The following is a 23,294-nucleotide window of genomic DNA, read 5'->3' as shown; positions in this document are numbered from 1 at the left end:
CTGTTTCAGAGCATTTAGAGAGGTTCTAAGTCAACCATGGGCATTTGGCTGTCACAAATGAGTTGGTGAAAAATAAATAGAAAATATAAATTTTCTCTTTTTTTTATTATTTCAAGACTAGAATATCACAAAGCTGAGCATTCACATAGCTTGATTGTATTTTAAGCAAATACAATACCTGATGGAGTTTTGTTGATACCTGTCTTAAATTGATTTGTCTAAATAAAATGGGCCTATAGCATTTATAGGACAGTAGTGGGACAACTATAGCAATTTTTTTTTCAAATTATTATTGTTCTCTGGTCAAATTTGTGTTCCTTGCTAAGTGGTAGGCGCTTTGGGTCGGAATGCTTTGTCCAAGGTGTATAGGTTTAATTCCTGGCATTGCCAGTTTATTTGGTTTTGGATAGGGGTTGGTGATATGACTAACTTCAGCTAGAATTGGCCCAACTTTAAATGAGTACAGATGGAAATCTAGGGACAGTAAGGAGGAAGGGCATGCAAGAGAATAGGTTGGCCGGTCCTTAGCTTCCTATTGCACTACCTGGCTAAAGGACCACCAGGTCCTTTACTGGCCTACTGACTTAGCCATAGAAACTTTCTTTCAAACCCATTAAATATAAGTAGAAATGAAGAATACCAGTGTGATGGTCCTTCCATTTCCCTGAAATGTGGATGTATGGACAAATTTGTGGGTCATGAGAGATAGCTTGTGAATGTAATGGGGGTGAATGTTCTGTAAGATTTAAAAATTTATGACAGTTGCTCAGGTTGGCAACTGAACACAGAAGTATAATTTTGTTATTTGTTTTTCTTTGTGGCTATTATGCTTATTTAATGTCAAGTATTTTAAAGTTAATCTCCTTTATATTGTTTTTAATTGCCATGGCCCTAGGGCTTAAATACAATAAAACCTACTTATATCCATTGATTTTCTTTAAATAGATAGGAGTTCTGTGTGTCCTAGCTTCAGTAAATTTAAATGTAATTGTGAGACCAGGGATTACAAAGTAGGTGAAAACTTGCAAATGGACATCTGGTATCAATAAAAATTTGTAAGAAATGGATATCAATTTAAAGATTAAAAAAAAAACTGTTAGAAAACAAAGAAGACTAATGAATAAACAAAAGTATCCCTTTACAACCATTTAATGAATTGTCACAAATATTGGTCACCCTTAAGATTGAAATGAACAAAGCTTCAATTATGAATCCATTTTCCTTTAAACAGACTGAAGGGGCAAACCTCCAAGCTTTGACAAATTCAATCTCACTTTTGGGCAATCTCACCTTTCCTTTTCAAAGGAAACTTTCTTTGGATGTTTCCAATCCAACTAAAAACAACAGGGACATCAGGTACAAGTGATCTTCTACTTAGCCTACATACCAAAGGGAAAAACATGCATCTTTATACTATAATTTGCCTCCAACCTGCCTAAGGTGTAAATATATAGCCAAAATTATGTAGTTCCAATGTATTCTGTCACCTGTTACCTTTTCCGCCATTCTTGCTTTGTTGCAATTGCTTCAATTAACAGGGAGTTAAAGGTTGAGGGATAGATTGGCAGAATCAACAGGTAACATGTAACTTCAGCTATATATTTCTATATTAGGAGGGTTGGGGGTAAAGTAGAGCAGGACTGCATGTAAAATTATGTAAGCTATAATTATTGTGCAATTATAAAAATCGGTTTTCTTAACATATTTTTCTCTAGGCCTACAGGTCCTTTCTTTGGTTTATGCCACATCAAACATTGTATTCCCAGAGAAAAATAAGTAGCAACAAGCTATATATATACAAGCACATATTATTTATCAATGAGGACTCTAGTGCTTATCTGTGACCCCTCAGTAATATTGACAAGAAATGAGCAACAGACAAAATGAAATTTAAATGGCTATCAGAAACTGGATACAGGCTTAAGGGGGGTAAAAAAAAACAGGGCTGTATAATTGAAGTTCAAAAATAGGTGGTGAGTTTTTAGTGGAATAAATATTTCCCTAGCAAATTTCAACTATAGGTCATGAAAGGAGATTAATGTGAAGCTTGATCATTTTTAAACAATAATATGCACATAAAGAAAGAGAGTATAGCCTAGAGGGTTGTATACTCAACCATGCAGCTTGCCAAGACAATTTTAAGCTCCCATTATAGACTATGCACTCATAGCAGCAAATAGCAGCTACATCAGGCTAAAGGACCAATTACTACAACTTATCTTGAGGTTTTTGTGCAAGTCAACATGGGATTTGTGTTTTATTTTGGTGAGAATAGAAAAAGCATAAAAGGCGTTTCTGACTTAAATTCCATACTTTACTCATTGTCAGACCTTTTGCCACTGTTGAAGAAGCAGCAAGCAAATTCAAGTGTTTTGACTCCCTAGGTAGGCTAGTTTGCTTTATACAGGCATTTTAGCTAATATCTTACCTCATATTGGCAATTTTAAAAAGCAATTTTTTTGCCCCTGTATAATTAGAGCATATCTAAAATTTGAAGGATGTTTTTTACCAGACAGATAAAAGGTAAAATTCTAGTTGAGTTACTTCTTGCTATCTCAGAAAGAAGTTAGGTTAGGAAAATGAAACTTTCAGGGATGGGTCTATAGGCTAAAGTATATCCTGGGAAGGTATTTTAAAGTATCCACCTCCACTTCTTCTCCCTCTAGAGAGCCCTAAAATTTGACTCCATGACAGGTCTATACCTATTGAAATTTTGACAAAACAACATTTTACCTTAATTTTCAGGTACCATTTGCTTTTTCTCTGCCTTTAGTTCTGAAAATTCAATTCCTTTTATTTGAGTAGAATTCTGAGCCATATCAACATTTTTTTTTTTCAAAATTTAGGAAATGTTTTTTTCATATCTTTAAAACCTTATAAATTGGGATTGAGCAAAGTTGTTAAGCTGAGAACAACTTTGTTGTACTTCATTTCAGCAGAAGATCTATTTTGTAAGGTTTCACTTTTATAACACAGATAGACTATTTTTGAAGGTCATCAAGGGTCAGGGCCCTCTAGAGCAAGAATGAGTAGAGATATGTACTTTGAAATACCTTCCCAGGACATACTTTAGCCTGTAGACCAATCCCTTAAAGTTTCATTTTCCTAACCTATCCCCTTTCAGTGATATTTCAGAGAAAATTTCAGTGATATTTATATCACTCATATATTTCTCATATTTTATATCACTTTATATTTCAGTGATATTTTTCAGAGAAAAATCATTCAAATTTTTTCTCAAAAGAAGCTTGATTTTTAAAAATAAATGTATGTTTAACAGAAAGCAACTGACATCATATGAAATCCAATAAAAAAAAAAAAAAATTCATGGAGAATAAATAATATCTGCCAAATATTTAACCTATAGTGAGGTGGCATAAAAGATTATTTCTAAATTTAGAAAACCCAGTGTTATGGCAAATCAACAGGAATTGTCTTTTCAGAACTAAAGCCAGAGAAAAAGAAACTGATAACCCAAAATTTCAGGACCATTTAGAGGGAAAAGAAATGGAGGTAGGTACTTCAAAATACTTTTCTGGGACATACTTCAGCCTGCAGACACATCCCTGAAAGTTTCATTTTCCTAACCTAACCTCTTTCAAAGATAGTCAAAAGTAGCCAAAGTAAAATTTTGCCCCTACTTTATGTTAGAAATCTAGTTTAAACAACAATCTCAATGAATACAGACTATATAACTAGGGAAAAGGGTAAAATTGGTGCAAACAGTATTACTGGCTTTCATATAAAGTGAATATACCACTTGATGCCTGTTTTAATGCTGTTTACATATATAATAATCACTTTTACTGCAAATTCAGATTTAAACTTTTTTGGCCTCTTAAAAATGACCTAAATATGGGGTATAAAAAATCTGTAATAGATTAGAAACAAATTTGGGCTATATATTTGCACATCAGGGGGTGGGGGTGGGGGTAAAGCATAGCATATATTAAATAAGTAAACTAATCTTTGCCATATTTTTTTTTTTGTGTTTGTGCACATTGAATTTTAATGAGAAGAGAAATCACCAGTGCAACAGCACAAACATAAAAAAAAATACACCAATGGTTAGTTTACGTATTTAATATATGCTATGCTTTACCCCCCCACCCCCTGATGTACAAATATATAGCCCAAATTTGTTTCTAAGCTATTACAGATTTGTAATGACCCCACATATAGGTCATTTTTAAGAGGTCAAAAAGTGCTTAAATCTGAATTTGTGGTAGAAGCAATTATCATATTTATAAAAAGGATAAAAAAGGGCATGGAGTGGTATATCCACTTTATTTGAAAGCCAGTAATACTGTTTGCACCAATTTTACTGGGAAAAGAAGCCACTAATTTTTAGTTTTTAACTAACCTATAATATAAAGTTACAAACCAACCTATAATTTTTAATTTTTTCAACTAAAAATTATAGGTTGGTTTAGAAACTAAGCTTGTTAGATTTGGTAATATTAGAATAACTCATCAATGTGATAGCTGCCTTCCTGAGAATCAACGTTTTTAATAACATAAAATTTTTCTTTTCATTTCTTATTAAGCTTGGCCTATGCAAGATAGGCCTAGAACACCAAAAACCCTTTAAATCCTAAGGAATATGCATAACGAGAATAACGAGAATTTAGAGTGGCAAAACCCTATATAGGCCAGTGTATTCTCCTGATGAGCCCTTATGTTGGGTGTTGCCTCTGAATTATTTGTCTATATTATTTTTTCTATGGTTTGGTAAATGACGACTTATACTTATTGATGACATGACTGCCTGTCCATGGATTATTCTTTATGGTTGATTGTGTGTGGCTATGCTGTTTGACCTATGTGATTGTATAGATGAGTAGGGTTAAGGCCTCATTCAAGTGCTGGTCTATATTAATCACTAATTTAGGAAAACAGTCTTCCTTTTCTCCTTCTGTCTCCTTTTTTTTTTTTTTTTTTTTTTTGTGTTTGTGCTGTAGCATTGGTGATTTCTCTTTTCATGATAAGATTACTTACAGGTCACTGAAAAGCTAAGATTATTTCCACTAGGCCTATTAACAATTTCCTTGTCTTTAGACTAAAACAATTTCATATTTCTAAATTTTTTGCCATTGAAGCGTTCGATTCGCAATTCTGTGTTGACTTTCTAGGTCAACTTTTTACTAAATAAAACGGCAGCAGAGAAAAAAGTCAACTTTTAAGTTGACTTTTTCGAGTCGATTCGAACGCAACTAAGGTACCGTCAAAAAAAGTGGTTAACAATCCTTAAACTTTATCCTTTAATCCTCAATCCTTAATCCTTAATCCTTTATGTTTTGAGCCAAATACTGTACAGGCATTGCATAAAACCTACTTGATTTAGAGAAGCCAAAACATTGCTTTTCACTCTTTTTTTAGCCAAATACCAAGTTAGGTCGGGTAGCATCCAAAACCGCTCAGATGCAAATTAAAAAAGAAACGGAAGATTTTCTAAAAAATTGCCAGTCATACAAAAATTAGAGAATGTCAGAGCCTGTTAGCACAGATGTAGAGATGCAAGAAAGCAAAGGGGATGAAATTCAAGCAGAAATAAAAAAAGATGTTGAACTCATACATGTTGAAGGTATTTCTCTTTTTAGTCTGTGTTTTTGTACTGATTTTAGATAGTCTAGTTTGGGCCTTCCCTATGTGAAAGTGGTATTTTTGTGTTCTCAGTTTAGTGTTTCTACACAATTTGATAAATATTAGCCTAAGTAAATTAGAAGTAATTTAGTAAGTTGCTCTGTATTTAGATTAATTGGCTAGGCCTAGTTTAAAAAATTAAGGCTAAGGAGTGGTTCACCATTTGAGACAGAAACACACCAATACAATTGAATTAGGTTAATACTGCTACAGTTCTTAGTTTATTCTCCTTTATGCCCTTCTACCCACTGTTCCAGATTGTTTTTAGTGTAGTATACTAACACCTGTCTTTACTAATTGAAGCTTATGTCATTTCATGCTAAGTTAAAATATGCAGTGACATCTAGGTATAATTAAAGGCTATTAAGAAGGAAACTTGTTAAGAAAACAATTCTTTCTTCATAAAATGCAGAATAATTTACTTTACACCATGCTATTACTTTACCCCAAACCCCTAATGTGCAGGTATATAGCATAAATCATGTATTTCCTCTGAATTCTTCCACCCATCACTCTTGTTTTTCCAGTTTTTAGGTAAATGTATCACAGTTCATATTGTTGACTTACCAATAAAGCAAACATACCACTTAATGCCTTTTTGGTAAAATTCTAGTTAATTGACTTCTTGCTATGTTGGAAAGGGTTTAGGTTAGGAAAATGAAACTTTCAGGGATGAATCTACAGACTAAAGTATGTCCTGGGAAGGTATTTTAAATGTTGTATGTATATGTTGTATGTCTATTTTATATGTTGGCCTATTTTAAAGTACCCATCACTACTCCTTCTCCCTCTAGAGGGCCCTGAAATTTGCCTACATGACAGGTCTATACCTATTGAAATTTTGACAAAACAATATTTTACCTAAATTTTTAGTTACTGGTTGCTTTTTCTCTGCCTTTAGTTCTGAAAATACAATTCCTGTTATTTGAGTAGAATTTTGGGCCATATCAATGTTTTTCCCCCTAAATTTAGGAAATGTATTTGCATATCTTTAAAATGTTATAAAATAGAATTGAGCAGAGTTAAGAAGCTGAAAACAATTTTGTTATAATTCAATTAAGCAGAAGATCTATTTTGCAAGGTTTAACTTTTATAACATACATATTTTTAAAGGTCATCAAAGGTCAGGGCCCTCTGGAGGGAGAAGGAGTAGAGATAGCTGCTTCGAAATACCTTCCCAGGAGATACTTTAGTCTGTAGATTCATCCCTGAAAGTTTCATTTTCCTATTTTACCACCTTTTTTAATGTTCTACCAATATAATGATTTCTTCTCTTCCTAATCCAAATTTGAGCACTTTTTGAGCTCTTAAAAATGATTAATTTCAATTAAAGTATAAGCTATTGGTTGTTTTTGATGAAATAATACTGTAATTTCTCAGTGCCAAAATTATTCATAGTTAGGGTTGGTCAAAATTGCTTAAATTTGAATTTGCGGTAAAAGTAATTATTATATTCATAAAAAGCAGAAAAAAGGGCATCAAGTAGTATGTTCACTTTATTGATAAGTCAATAATATAGACTGTGATATATTTACCAGTTCTTTTTTCATTACAAATGAATCACTTTACAGATACAAAAAAAGAGATGCATTGAGAAAATACATAGGAAATATCTAATATCAGCTATATTTTTGCAGTTGGGGGGGGGGGGGGGGAAATAGGCCAACATTCATTTTACAGCAGCTTGTAGAAGCCATGGAATGACCTTCCATCTGAAACATTTCTAACAGATGATATAAACAGATTAAAAACAGAACTAGCAGAAACACATTTTCACAGTAAATCATCTATAGTATTATTTGTCAGTGTTTGTTGTAGTTGTTATTTTTCATAGATTTGTATGTTTGTATTATGTTGTCAGCATTTTCATAACTTCTTTTTATTATGCTTAGTGCAACAAGCTTGAAAGCTTACCATATTTGGTATTAATAAAAAATAAATATTTTAAAGTACCCATCACTACTCCTTCTCCCTCTAGAGGGCCCTGAAATTTGCCTACATGACAGGTCTATACCTATTGAAATTTTGACAAAACACTATTTTACCTAAATTTTTAGTTACTGGTTGCTTTTTCTCTGCCTTTAGTTCTGAAAATACAATTCCTGTTATTTGAGTAGAATTTTGGGCCATATCAATGTTTTTCCCCCTAAATTTAGGAAATGTATTTGCATATCTTTAAAATGTTATAAAATAGAATTGAGCAGAGTTAAGAAGCTGAAAACAATTTTGTTATAATTCAATTAAGCAGAAGATCTATTTTGCAAGGTTTAACTTTTATAACATACATATTTTTAAAGGTCATCAAAGGTCAGGGCCCTCTGGAGGGAGAAGGAGTAGAGATAGCTGCTTCGAAATACCTTCCCAGGAGATACTTTAGTCTGTAGATTCATCCCTGAAAGTTTCTTTTCCTATTTTACCACCTTTTTTAATGTTCTACCAATATAATGATTTCTTCTCTTCCTAATCCAAATTTGAGCACTTTTTGAGCTCTTAAAAATGATTAATTTCAATTAAAGTATAAGCTATTGGTTGTTTTTGATGAAATAATACTGTAATTTCTCAGTGCCAAAATTATTCATAGTTAGGGTTGGTCAAAATTGCTTAAATTTGAATTTGCGGTAAAAGTAATTATTATATTCATAAAAAGCAGAAAAAAAGGTATCAAGTAGTATGTTCACTTTATTGATAAGTCAATAATATAGACTGTGATATATTTACCAGTTCTTTTTTCATTACAAATGAATCACTTTACAGATACAAAAAAAGAGATGCATTGAGAAAATACATAGGAAATATCTAATATCAGCTATATTTTTGCAGTTGGGGGGGGGGGAAATAGGCCAACATTCATTTTACAGCAGCTTGTAGAAGCCATGGAATGACCTTCCATCTGAAACATTTCTAACAGATGATATAAACAGATTAAAAACAGAACTAGCAGAAACACATTTTCACAGTAAATCGTTTTTAAATCGTTTATAGTATTATTTGTCAGTGTTTGTTGTAGTTGTTATTTTTCATAGATTTGTATGTTTGTATTATGTTGTCAGCATTTTCATAACTTCTTTTTATTATGCTTAGTGCAACAAGCTTGAAAGCTTACCATATTTGGTATTAATAAAAAATAAATATTTTAAAGTACCCATCACTACTCCTTCTCCCTCTAGAGGGCCCTGAAATTTGCCTACATGACAGGTCTATACCTATTGAAATTTTGACAAAACAATATTTTACCTAAATTTTTAGTTACTGGTTGCTTTTTCTCTGCCTTTAGTTCTGAAAATACAATTCCTGTTATTTGAGTAGAATTTTGGGCCATATCAATGTTTTCCCCCCTAAATTTAGGAAATGTATTTGCATATCTTTAAAATGTTATAAAATAGAATTGAGCAGAGTTAAGAAGCTGAAAACAATTTTGTTATAATTCAATTAAGCAGAAGATCTATTTTGCAAGGTTTAACTTTTATAACATACATATTTTTAAAGGTCATCAAAGGTCAGGGCCCTCTGGAGGGAGAAGGAGTAGAGATAGTTGCTTCAAAATACCTTCCCAGGAGATACTTTAGTCTGTAGATTCATCCCTGAAAGTTTCATTTTCCTATTTTACCACCTTTTTTAATGTTCTACCAATATAATGATTTCTTCTCTTCCTAATCCAAATTTGAGCACTTTTTGAGCTCTTAAAAATGATTAATTTCAATTAAAGTATAAGCTATTGGTTGTTTTTGATGAAATAATACTGTAATTTCTCAGTGCCAAAATTATTCATAGTTAGGGTTGGTCAAAATTGCTTAAATTTGAATTTGCGGTAAAAGTAATTATTATATTCATAAAAAGCAGAAAAAAAGGCATCAAGTAGTATGTTCACTTTATTGATAAGTCAATAATATAGACTGTGATATATTTACCAGTTCTTCTTTCATTACAAATGAATCACTTTACAGATACAAAAAAAGAGATGCATTGAGAAAATACATAGGAAATATCTAATATCAGCTATATTTTTGCGGTTGGGGGGGGGTATATTGTAGAGCTCAGCTGCATTCAAAATATGTAAGCTATTATTATCTCTACATTTTATGAAGTAAGAATTTGTTTTCTTAACATGTCTCCTTCTCAGTAGCCTCTAATCTAGACCTACCAAACAGGCTTCCCTAGTCTTTACTTTATGAAATATAGTCTTGCTTGAAAACAAAGAGAGAAAGGAATCTTGTGATGAAGAAAACAAACAGTTCTATAGACAGTAGAAAAGAAGACAAAACTAAAGCAACATGCAATGTATTCATTTACTTTATTTTTATCTAGTTGGATATTCTCATTGAAGCAACTCTAATTGGCTGCAAATCAATCATAGTTACAACAATTGTATTTATAGATATATGTTATTTTAGGTGAATTATGAGAGTTCATATAACTGACTTACCAATCTAGTGAACATACCACTTGATGCCTTTTTTTTACATTCTTTACAAATATAATAATCACTTCTACCATAAATTCAAGTTTAAGCACTTTTTAACCTAACCTAAACTAACCTTATAATAAATAATTTTAGCAATGAGAAAATGTAGCATTATTCTTTTACCTTACCTTAAATTACCTTAAATCGCATTTGCCAGCGAGATAAGGTGGTAGATCCTCCTGTAGTTCTTGCTGGTGGTGAGTGATGTAATTATGTTGGCTTAGCTTCCCAGTCCAGCCTCCACTTGGCCCTCTCCCAGTCCCTGTTGACTCCAGCCTTGAAGGAGTGGGTGTCTCAGCTTGGATGGTAGGCTTGGATAGGCTATTCCAGAGGGGGACCACCTGAATGGAAAAGAAACCATGTCGTTCCCTTCTCCGACATCTAGGCAGGTGAAGCTTAAGACTGTGACCTCTTGAATTGTTAGCCAAAGAGGGGGTGAAGATCTGGTTCAGGTAACTGGATTTGAAAATTTTGCATGCCATGATCACATCTCCTCTATATCTTCAATAGGTGAGGCTTGGAAGTCTCAGAGATCCTGGTAAGGGACATTATTTAAGCCACGGACCAGTTTGGTTGCTCTCCTTTGGACACTTTCAAGGGCTCTTGTGTCCATTTTATTTTGGGGAAAGGCCAAAGTCAAGCCAAACTCAAGGTGGGGACGGACAAGGGATTTATAAAGTTTTATAACCACACATGACTTTCTGGTTACAAAAGAGCGCTTAATGAGTCTGAGAGCTCGATTAGCTTTTGCAACCTGAGCCTGAGTGTGGCTGTGGAATTTTAAATCTTTGTCCACAATGACGCCTAAGTCTCTTTCCTCGGCAACTGCTTCCAACTGATCACACCCTATATGGTAGGGATGGTGGGGGTTATTGTGCCCTAAGTGCAGTACCTTGCATTTTGTTGCATTGAATTGTAGGGCCCAAGTTGATGACCAAGAGGATAGCCTGTCAAGGTCCAGCTGAATGCAGGCTCTTTCTTCTTCAGTTTCAGCAGGCCCAATGAGCTTACAGTCGTCAGCATATAATGTTAAAAGGTTGCATAGATAAGTTGTACAGTCGTTAATATATATGCTGAACAACGTTGGCCCAAGGATGGTTCCCTGTGGGATGCCGCTTATAACCGGGGAAGTGGAGGAGAAAACTGGATCGCCATTATCAGTGTAGATCATGACACGTTGAGATCTGCCAGTTAGGAATGCTCCAATCCAATCAATCACATCCTCATGCACCTGATAAGCTTTAAGCTTCAGCAACAGGTATGAGTGTTCAACTTTGTCAAAGGCTTTGGCTTGGTTGAGTAAGATAATGTCTACCGGTTTACCCATATCCAAAATTTTAGTTGCATGATCATATGACTGAATAAAGTTGGTGTCGATTGACCTGCCCCTGCGAAATCCATGTTGTCTATCACTAATAAGTGTATTTTCTTCTAAATAATTTATAAGAGCATGGTTAATGATACCTTCCATGATCTTGCAAATGGCTGAGGTTAGGCTTATTGGTCGATAATTTCCTGGGTTAACCTTGTCACCTTTCTTAAAAATTGGTATAATATTTGCTGTTCTCCAATCATTTGGTACTGACTTTTTGGCCAGGGACATGTTGAATATTCTGGAAAGGGGGAGGGAAATGTGAGCAGCAGATTCTATCAAAAGCCGAGGGTGGAGATTATCAGGTCCAGCAGCTTTGTTGGAGTTTAAACTTCTTAGTATTTTAAATACATCTTCTTGAGTAATGATTACAGGGGACATTGGGTTGTGTACTGTTACAGGAGGTATGGTTGGGAGTGTAATGTCAGGTGGCTTAGAGGTGAAGTTTGTGCAAAAGCTGGCATTCATGCAATCAGCGATTTCTTTTGGGTCAGTAGTACTGGAGCCATCTGATTTTTTTAGCCTTTTGGTGCGTTGACGGGAAGGGTTGTTGGCTGTAACATAACGCCAGAATTTTTGGGGGGTTTTCTTTGACTCATTTGCAATAGATTCTTCATGGTCTTGGATAACTTTTCTTGTCATGTTTCTCAGCTTGTTTTGGAGCATGGCGAATTTGTTGTGATGGTTGTCACACTTGCATTTTAGGTATTTATTCCATGCTCTATTTTTCTTTCTGATAATTTTCTTAATATTCCTGGGAAGGTATGGAAGAGTCTTTGGTTTATCTGACCAATAAACCTTTGTATGCTTCCTACATGCACCTAGTAAAGTAGACTTAAAACGATTCCAACTAGATTCAATGTCTGTCTCATCTGATAATCCCTCATCCCAATTTATATTAGCTAGTTCTTCACAGATTAAAGCATAATTGGTAAAAGTTCTCTTAAGTTTACCATCACGACTATGGTTAATATTAATGTCATTCATTATTCATATGTGGTCACTTGCACCAATAGCTGGGTGGTACAAGTGGAAGTAATCCTCTCAGGGTCATTTGTAATAAGGAGGTCAAGTAATGATGGTTGTTGTGAATGTCTAAATCTAGTGGGTTGCATTATTATCTGAGTTAGGAAGTTGTCAGCAAGGGTTTGGATGGTTGTGTAGGAGGGGTTATTAGGGGGTGAGTACCCAATACCTTCAGACCAACGAACTTCTGGCATATTAAAATCACCATAAAGCACAAGTGATGAATTTAGATTACATAAGATATGTATTACGTTAGAAACTGCTTGGTGAGATACTAGTTGGTTTGGAGCTGATGGGCTATGGTAAAGCACACCAATATTCACAATTTCAAATCCAATTAGAAGTCTAACTAATACATGTTCCACCCAAGTATTAGTAGGTTGAGAAATAGAAAAATCAATTTTATCTACCTTAATTCCAAGCCTAGTGTAGATAGCCACTCCTCTTCAACACAGGTTACTATCTAGGTTGCTCAGGAGTAAGTATCCAGGGATTTGAATATGTGCGTCATCCAATTTGGTCAAAGAGTTCTTAGGACACGCCTCACAAACACAGAAAACATCTACATCCTTTTCATAAAGTAACACTTTTAGTTCTGAGAGTTTTGGCACTAAGAAATCAATGTTTGTAATTAATATATTATTACCTTAAATTTTGAAATGATCAAGAAAAAATGGTACTGTGAAAACATAGTATTATTTTGTGAAATACAAGCAATAACTCATACTTTCATTGAAAATTTGTTATTTTGAAGAGGTCAAAAAGTACTTAAATTTTAATTTCTAGTAGAAGCAATTATTATATTCCTAAAGACTATATATTCATAAAAAGATTTTGGAAATATACAAGGAAAAACCAAACTGCACAGTCCCCATCCTCCACTTCTTTCATTGATCCAGAAGCATAGACAAATATAGACAATGATAATGAAAAGTTGAACATTTTAATAAACCTTTTTTATCTGTTTTTACACAACCTTGCAGTGAAACTCCTACTGATCCTGTTTTTTCTACCAATTTCACAATAGATTTTGATGATTTTGACTTTAATGATCAACAAATTTTTGAGGCCCTGAAGCATCTTGACACAAATAAATCACTAGGCATTCATGAATTTTTGAACCATATGATCTGAGAACTTGCAATAGTACTCACTGAACTGCTGACATATTTGTGTAATCTGTGTCTGGTGTCCAGTACGTGCCCTTCAGCATGGAAAAAAGCAATACTCAAACCCCTGTATAAGAGTGGCACAAAAACACAATTTAAAACTATATACAAAAATCAAACACTTCAATTTTTTCTTTAAATATGGAAAAACTAATTGTCAAGAGAATACAAATTATTTTGAATCAAATCTTCTCTGGGATCCATCTCAGCACAGTTTCTGTAAAATATGTTGATGTGATACACAGTTTTTGGAAGTAGTTACTGACTTCCATGTAATAGCAGATGAAGGTCTTTTGTTTGATTGCATTTATATAGATTTTTCTAGGGTGTTTGATAAAATTTCCATTCTGCTTTACTTCAAAAGTGTGAGGTATATCACCTTGATGCCAGAACATTGAATTGGTTTGGTGATTATCTAACAGGCAGGATACAGCAAGTGATTGTAGGTGATGCCTTGTACTCTGCTGAGATGGTTTTAAGTGGCATTCCACAAGGTAGTTGCCTTGGTCTGGTACTTTTCTGCCTTTTCGTCAATGACTTGCCTCTTGTTGTCCACCATTCCACAGTTAAAATGTTTGCAGATGATGTAAAGCTTTACTGCTCCTTGACAAACTCAGATGAAGCTTCATTGCTTCAAAAAGACTTGGATGCAGTGCACAATTGGTGTACTGTCAACTCCATGTTTGTCAACAAAAATAAGTGTAGGATTGTCCATTACTTTTGCAAAGTAGAACAAAGTTACCATTACCATCTTGCTGGACATTCAATTTTACCTGTTGAAAATGTCTGTAACCTTGGTGTTCATTTTGATTCTAGTCTTAGGTTTGACAGGCATGTCTCTGAAGTAACTTGTGTGGCAAACTATCAGCCATTATGTCTCAGATGCAATTTCTGTGAGTTTAATCTTCATTCATTCATTGCCATTTATAAATCAACAGTTTGACCTAAACTCAAATACAATTAGTCAGTATGGTATCCATTGAATACAAAAGACAGAGTAAGGGTTGAAAAAATTTTTTTTTGAAAAAAAAAGAGCAACTAAAGTTTTACCATATTTTTAACATTTGCAATTTGAAAATAGACTGCACAGGCTAGGATTGCCAAGTCTTCAATTCTGAAGGGATATGGCAGACTATATTAACACAGTCCATGTAATCAAAGGCATTGATAATATAAGTACATCACAGTTCTATACATTTAATGACACTAACTGGACCTGTTGTCACCAACATAAATTGTACCCTCACTTTCAAAAGGGAAAATAGGCCAACATTCATTTTATAGCAGCTTGTAGAAGCCATGGAATGACCTTCCATCTGAAACATTTCTAACAGATGATATAAACAGATTAAAAACAAAACTAGCAGAAACACATTTTCACAGTAAATCGTTTATAGTATTATTTGTCAGTGTTTGTTGTAGTTGTTATTTTTCATAGATTTGTATGTTTGTATTATGTTGTCAGCATTTTCATAACTTCTTTTTATTATGCTTAGTGCAACAAGCTTGAAAACTTACCATATTTGGTATTAATAAAAAATAAATAAAAAAGGCATCAAATGGTATATTCACTTTATTGGTAAGTCAGTTATATGAACTGTTGTAATTTTACCTTATTTTATTTCTTTGTTTTGGATTTAATTTGGTTATTTTAGTTTTCATCCTTGTTTTTGTAGCATTGAAGATCCCTTGTTTCATACAGGCACAATATTTGTGTTGCTCTATTTTTGTCTTTCTCTCTTTGTTTTTGTCTTGCCTATGGTTGATTGCAACATTGGATGCTAAAATTCTGGATGAGGAGTTTTTTTCTATCTTGAAAGTAGTTGAGTAAAGTGAATAAAACTGTCATTAAGATAGGCCTATTCTTTCTATACTAGATACACTTCAGAAAAATGGATATACTTCTTAAATAGACAAAAAATCTGAAAATGCACATAAAAAATTCATTTATATCCATTTTTCTTACATTTTTCCAAGTCAGACAAACATTGAGGGGGGTTAAGGTAGGCCTATTCTTTCTATACTAGATACACTTTAGAAAAATGGATATACTTCTTAAATAGACAAAAAATCTGAAAATGCACATACAAAATTTGTTTATATCCATTTACAAGTCATTTTTACAAGTCAGACAAACATTGAGGGGGGGGGGGGATTCAAACCCCCTAAACCCCCTGGATACAGTCTTGCCTTCAACACTTTTGACCAACTAAACCTAAGTTTAATTTAACACAGCTTGGCAAGGAATTTAGTACCTGCTTTCAACTAAATTGTTGTATTTTTTAAACCTTGTTATAATATTTTGCCTTATAAATGTTATCATATGCCTGGAAGTGTCTTGTACAATATTTTGAGCCTCCTAAATTTGCTCAATCCTGATTAATAGTTTTTAAAGAATTTCCAAATTTATACTCTGCCTGTTTTTTAAATTTTTAAATAATACATTATTTGGCTTGATATCCTCCTGAAATAATAGGAATTGCATTTTCAAAAACTAACACCAGTAGTGTTTCAGCTGACAAACTACCAGATAAGTTTTTATCTTTTGTGGATTTCAACCAGGGACCTTAAGCATTCTGAATGCATTCTACATCTTCCAAGAATCATTTAGTCTACAACTCTTGAGGAAAAGAATTGATTGTGGACTCTGGATAGGATAGTTTTTTTTATAAGTTTTGATCAATGATCCCTGGCTCTTAAATTATAACTATCAACAGGAAACAATGTTGGAGAGTGTTGGCTTTTTTTAGTTTATAGGTTAGGCTAAGTTTGAGTAAGAAAAATTACCCACAATTCTGTAAGAAAGTGTCCACACTATGCTGATCTCCCTTACAATCCAGAAGATTAGTATGCTATAGAAATAGGGACAGAGTGAAGACAGTAGCTTGACAACACCTTCTCAGGGTTTATTTTAGGTCTTAAATTCATTCCTAAAAGTTTGTTCACCTAACTCAGCTATTTCTAAGATGAGAAGAAGCTCCTCAACTGGAACATTACTTATTGGGTAAAGATATCATCTGGAATTATTTTTAAAATGGTGTAAGAATAGTACTAAGTATGTCATCTAATTAATAGAAACCTGCTGCTTATTTAAAGTAAGAATTTCCTTCTTTTAGTGGTCTCCCTTATTTTTTTGTATACTGCTAGAGCTATATATGGGATCATATAGGGGGAGGGGGTATATTACAAAAAAAGTGATTATAATATTGGAAATGGCATAAAATATAAAATCTGAAATTACTACTCTTACCTCTTTAGTATGGTCCTGTGGTGGCGCAGTGGATTTGACCTTAGCTTGGTAATACGGGACCCAGAGATCAAATCACGCTGCAGGAATGCACTACAGGGCAGACGCAGGGACCATAGTAGTCAAGAAGCGTCGTTAATTCTTAAATAATAAACCTCTTTAGTATGTTTCCTTCAGAAGTGGTCAACCACTAAATATTTACACCAGCTTGTCCCCCCCCCCCTAATGGGGCTGGATATAGACCTATGCTGTACACAAAGTTTTGCTGATATTTTTTTTAGTTCGCCTTGAAATATCCTTCAATTGCATATTGAGCAAGATAAGGTGGTGTTGAGTATTGGAAATCCCATAAAATGTTCCAGCAAAATTCTAGTTCTTGCTATTTTGGAAAAAAGCTGAATTACGTGAATGAAACTTGGGTAAATTTGTTTTGGTAAATTTGAGTAATTGCGTATATTTGTCCTCATCTTCAGGAAGCACAATGTTAAAACATGAGTAGATCTTTGATTTCTGACTTCATTTATTTTATCATTAAATTTATCCTATAAAAGTCAACTGCAACCTAATCTCCTCATAAGGTTCTGTGGCCAGGAAGGAACAGGGGAGAAAAATAGCCAAAAAAAAGAAGAAAATCCACAATTCACTCTTCTATCTCAACAATCGTAAAAATCACTAGCTAGGCAGGGGATGAGTGCATTTTGGTTGATGATAAGCTCAAATACAATTTACACATACCTTTTTTTAGCCAACCAAACTCTTGAAATAATAAAGAGAATATTCTGCTCTAGATCCCTAACAAGGATTTCTAAGCTCCTAAAAGGCCTGATCTGACCTGAATTAGAATTTGGGATGTCCATTGCTACACCAGTTAACAAGGAAGACTATCAATTCTAGAAATTGTGTAGCACTAAGCAACAAAATGCATAAGCAGATTCCAAAACTTGACATATTTTACCAGACTCTAAAGGCTAAAAATACTAACTCTCACATACCAACATAGGTTCAGAGATGTATTGATGGCATGTAAATTAATTTGCAACCAAGATATTAACTCAAATAAATTTTGGGGTTTCACCCCCCAGTAAATTTCAGGGGACATTCCCCTAAAATTTACAGAAAACATGCTAATACTAGACTGTGAAAGATATTTTTTTTCCAACTGTATGACTGGCCTGTAGAATTCCCTTAGCCAGAGTACACCTGCTAGTACTAATGCCTTTAAGTCAGCTGTTGACAGAGATTGGTGAAGCATATCATGGTGCACAGGTTGGAATGTACTTGATGAGCTGGGTCACCCTAATCATTGACTGGCATCTGCAGGATTTGTCATTATTGCTGGCAAGTTTGATTTAAGGTAATGGAAGGTATAGAAAAAGTTCCAAAGCTGCCAGTAGCAGAATTCCAAAAGCTGCCAAACGTGCTAATGAGAATCAGGTATCAGACCAGAGTCAAGCACTGTATGTAAATAATTCAAAAGAGTTGGGCATGCATGCTCAGCTGAGTGTGTTGATCTAAAACCAAACCGAAAATCTTGAAAAACATGTTGAGTATTAAGAAAATCAAGAAGTCAAGAAAGCATACTACTACTCTGAACAACTCACCACAGCACCAAGCTGCCTGAGGTCAATACAGCTATGTATGCTCCTCCATCCTAATGTATTCAAATTCTCCCTCTTCACACACTACCAGGATGTTCCCATTTCCCAACCAAGGAAATCTTTCCTTAAAACATTCTTTCATCACAGCCAAGGACAGTGTGTTATTCATTTAGTCTCAAATGGTTGGCCAAAAAAGACAATATTTGATAATCTGTCATACTTCATCCACATACCCTAGGCATCTCAACCTATCTCACATTATAGCCATAGAAAGTAGGACTGAACCAAACTTTTTGTACAGCCTACTGTTTGGAATACAGTCAGCCAGTGGGGTTTCCAAAACAATCCATAGGCAATTTCTCTGGAAAACATCTTGCAAATCTTCTTCTGTTTTTCAAAGTGCCTATGCTTCAGAACCATACCTACCACTGTCATCATTGCAGCTACCAATATTCTATTCATGGTTGGTGGACTTGTCTTCCTAATCTTCCAAATTTTTTTCAACTGTAAGAACATTCTCGGGCTATGGCTATCCCACTTTAATATCTTCACTTCGTTCACTGTTGTTTCTAATAATACTACCTAGGTAAGTGAAGCTGTCTACTTGATCAATCTATTTGCTAATAAATGTCACCTTTTATCAGTGTTTATTTTTTATTAAAAAAAGAAAAACAGAGTAAGCCATAGGCTTGTCTTGTTACAAATAAAAATAAACAACAATAAATGACAATAAACAAAAAGACTATAAACAAGGATTGTACCCTGACTGGTACCATAAACAACAAAGAAATTTCTTAGACTAAACATATCAGAGAAATAGGTAAATACATCAGAATGCAGAAAGAGATAAATTGATTATATTCTTCTTAGGGGGACTGAGTAAAACACTGTACAAGTACCATAAATGTTATGATTCTATATACTGCCTTTTCATCTTCACTTATTCCTAGCCTTAGTGACTTAATCTTCTTGACAGTAATTTTCAAACCTATTCTAGCACCTTGAATTCACAAAATCTCTAAAAAAAATTTCATTTTGCTCACACTTTCATCTAGGATGCTTAAATCATAATCTAAGTAGAGAAATGTTTCACTTCTCCATTTGATTCCATGTTCTCCCATTGCCTTTGCTGTGCTCCTTAAGACAAAGTCCATATAAATGGAAAGCATTGCCTTTTCAAAGATTCTACTAAATACTGATATTGACCTGGATTCTAGATGACATCATCTCCAAGCTATATGGAGCAAAAGTATTCACAAAACTTGATGTCCATTCCAGTTACTGGTCAATCTTGCAATCCAAAGGCTCATATTACCTCATGTCATTCAGCAATTTCATGGTAGGCTTTGGCGTAATAAGGTCAAAGTACTTCTTAGGAATGATTCTGACCCGGGCTCCAGTGTTGATTTTGAACTGGATATGGAAATCACTTGCCCTTTGCTGGACAGACCCGGTAGGGGGAATATTTTCCGCCACAGACACAGTATGGTTTTCTGTTTGAGCTGCTTGCTTCCTGTAACTGCTGTTTCAGTTTGGGTAACATGATATGATGTCAATCTTTTGTTTTATGGGACTAGACTTAGTCCCATGGAATGTTTTAAGCTGCGCCTGGGTCATTTCGTGGATCCTGCACATAATGATTGCTTTTTCAAGCATAAGTTCATCACCTTCTGCCAAGAACTTCTCATGTATGTTTGGTCTAGTATGCTGCACACTATTTGATTGCAGACCATTTTGTTTGGGTCTTTATTCTTAAAATAAAGAATTGTTCTAAGGAATCTTCAAGCGTCTTTTATATGGGAATTTTCCAGTATTTTTGATGAATGTGTAGTCAAATTGTGTGTGACATAACTCAAAATTATTAGTATTTCCATTATTGTACATTCTGTTTTCAAGAAATTTATTTTGCCTGTGCTTTTCGAATGTAATTTTTACTAACATTTGCTATTTATTAAAATAAGAAATTTGGCATTGTCCTTGGTTTAAATTAAAAGGCTCTTGGTATTTAGTTTAAAAGGCCTATCCTAATGTGTTTTTAGGAAGACATGTTGGTTGAGTATATATGCATTGTAAATGCAATTTTTTAGTCATGTCTTTTTATAGATTTAAGATTTATTACCTTAAATTGCCTTAAATTGGATTGTCTTACTGAATAAGGAAAAAATCCTGTAGTCACTGGTTAGTGATCATGGGGAGCCGTTGACTCAATTGCATCTAACTATGTCTTCCATGGCTTAATGGACCAACTCTTGTCAACAGCAACCTTAAAGGCATCAATGCAGGGAGCAATTAAAGCAGTATCAGGAAGGTTGTTCCAATGGGTAATCACTATTGGATAAGTAGTGGAGATATCTGCCCTCCTCTAGTAGTGGACAGACTCTGATATCTGCCCTCCTCTGTGACAACTTCTTACTATGCCCCCTTGTTCTAGAGGATTCGTCAAACTGAAATAGATTTTGACAGGTAGAGTCAGCATTAAAGAGCTTATGTTATGTCATGATGACATCCTGTCTTCAATGCCTGTACACAAGTTTTAGGAGCTTCAGCTTATTCAATCAAGATGGCTAGTCAAGATTCTTGCATCCATCAACAACTTTTGTTGCCTGTCTTTGGACATATTCTATTTTTTGCTGATCACCCTTGTTCAGGGGTGTTGCAACACTCGTCCTAAATTCTAGCAATGGTCACACAAGACCCTTATACAGTTTGATCTTAACTTTGGAAGATCTTCTGTGTATAGTATGCTTGATTATGCCAAGGGTCTGGGATGCTTTAGCATCCCACAAGGGTTATGCCAAGGGTCTGTGCCAAGGGTTATGCCAAGGGATTATGCCAAGGGTCTGGGTCTGGGATGCTTTAGCAACTGCTGTTTGTCCATGTTTGTTAAATTTCTCATCAACAACAATTCCCAAATCTCTCCTCTCTGCCAAAGAGTCAATCAATGGTCTTGAACCATCCCCTCCTATCATATGGTACTGCAACCTTATGCTGTTTCTCTCATAGTGCATTTACTTGTACTTCTATATGTTAAATTCAAGTTTACACTCACAGGCCCATAGTGAAATCAAATTCAGGTCTTCTTCTAATGGAAGCTCTTGTAACTGATGCTTATATGGAACCTCTTGTAACTGATGAGCTGAAGTTTTGAGATGAAGGAGTTATGAGCTTAGTTGGATTAAAAAAAAAATACCATATTGCCTCTCATAATAAGAGGTATTGCCCTTGTACTACCCTAATTAATTTTTGATAATTTTTTTCTAGAAATTAGAGAACATGCTAGACAGATTGAGAAGTCAATACAGGCTAAAGAACCCCGATTCCTCCATCGTGTGCTTAGAAGCCTTCCAACAACTAGAAAAATCTTAACAAACAACATTCTCAAAAGGATTATCCATGGCTTTTATACTCATTCAGTCAAAGACAGGGATTTTCTACTATCTTACCTAGAACAGGTTTGTGGTTTTATTACTTATTCATCAAAACTATCCAGGAGGGTTACAAAGTCCCCCCCCCCAATATTTTTGCCTAAATCATTTGCCAGATTTTTGCCAAAAATAACAAAAAGGCACATAAACAAATTTTTGATGCGTTCTTTCAAGTTTTTTTTTAACCCCTCCCCTGAACAAAATTCTGGATACAGCCTTGCTCTTCTTACCTTGAGTAAAACCCCTACAGATGACTATTTTGAACTTCAATATTTTTCCTCCAATGAAATTCTTGCTTCCTTTTGATCTTTTCTTCAACTTCTTCTCTTGCATAGTCTCTGTATATTCTGAGAATGTGCATGTTATCTTGCATATTCCCTGTATATTCTTTTCATAAGAAAGTGATTGTCAAGATTTGACAAAAAAAACTTTAAAGTGAAAGAGGGAAATAAGGAAAAAGAGGAAATACAATTGTAAAATAAAGCGGCCACTTGTATGACAGCATACCCCATTGAAGTTCTAGATTTGATGCTTTTATCTTTCTTGGAAAATAGCAGAGGAGGGTGATTGGAATTCTCAGGAATGAATCCAAAGCCTCAAAGATTCACTGGGAAGGTATTTTGAAATGCCTATCACCGCCCCTCCCTCCTTAACAGTGAATTGGTCTTGGATAATCTTTTACTGTCTTTGTGTTATAAAGGTGAAACCTTGAGTTGTTGAAAGGTCATTGTGCTGTAAGAAAATTTCCGTCTCTGGAAACTTCTTAGCCAGGCTGTTAATCATGACCAAAAAGGAGGGGCCTAGGATAGTACCTTGGGGTACTGGGTCAAAATGCATCCAACGGCATACAGTTACCCTTTGCTCTCTTAAGCCCTCACTTATCCACGTTTTGTTAAATAGCAATTTCAAGATAGCTATTTAAATTTTGAGAGCTAACAAAAATAGGCTGTTTATCTTGGGTGCAGTGTCAATGGGTGCATGATACATGTAGTATAATTAGTTGCCCCATTTTAAACAGGTCCTCTACTGTTTAACGTATTGCTCAAATGATTCATTGGGAAAGTGTTTTGAGCCTCCTGTCTTTGCTTAAGACTGATTTATAAAGTTTCAAACATTTGAAAGTCTACTTATTCAATTAAGTTAAAAATAGTCTTGAAATGGTTTAAAATTCTTCTGAAGTAATAGGAATTGCATTTTGAAAAAAGAGAACTAATGACAAAGTGACTGGGAACCTAGAATTAGGGTCCCTAAAATAAAGTAAAAGGTAGAGACAGGTAGGAATAAATATGAAAAGTTAGAGAAACACTTTCGTGGGTGTATTTCAGGCCCTCCAAATAACTTGTTCTTGGGAA

At 34.4% G+C, this 23,294-nt stretch overlaps 1 protein-coding gene across 1 annotated transcript in view; it reads left to right on the top strand.

The window, feature by feature from the left end:
* The first annotated feature begins 5,405 nt into the window (after positions 1-5,405).
* LOC136038109 (26S proteasome non-ATPase regulatory subunit 3-like) overlaps positions 5,406-23,294 on the top strand; it is a 51,282-nt gene continuing 33,393 nt past the window's right edge. The window contains exons 1-2 of the mRNA XM_065721124.1: positions 5,406-5,584; positions 21,779-21,969. Of these exons, the coding sequence (XP_065577196.1) occupies positions 5,485-5,584; positions 21,779-21,969 (291 nt within the window). The 5' untranslated portion in view covers positions 5,406-5,484. The remainder of the gene's footprint in view (positions 5,585-21,778; positions 21,970-23,294) is intronic.

This window comes from Artemia franciscana, chromosome 17 (assembly GCF_032884065.1).
Source record: "Artemia franciscana chromosome 17, ASM3288406v1, whole genome shotgun sequence".
Taxonomy (NCBI): domain Eukaryota; kingdom Metazoa; phylum Arthropoda; class Branchiopoda; order Anostraca; family Artemiidae; genus Artemia; species Artemia franciscana.
The sequence above is the reverse complement of the archived record's forward strand: the minus strand, read 5'-3'. Positions and strand labels throughout refer to the sequence as shown.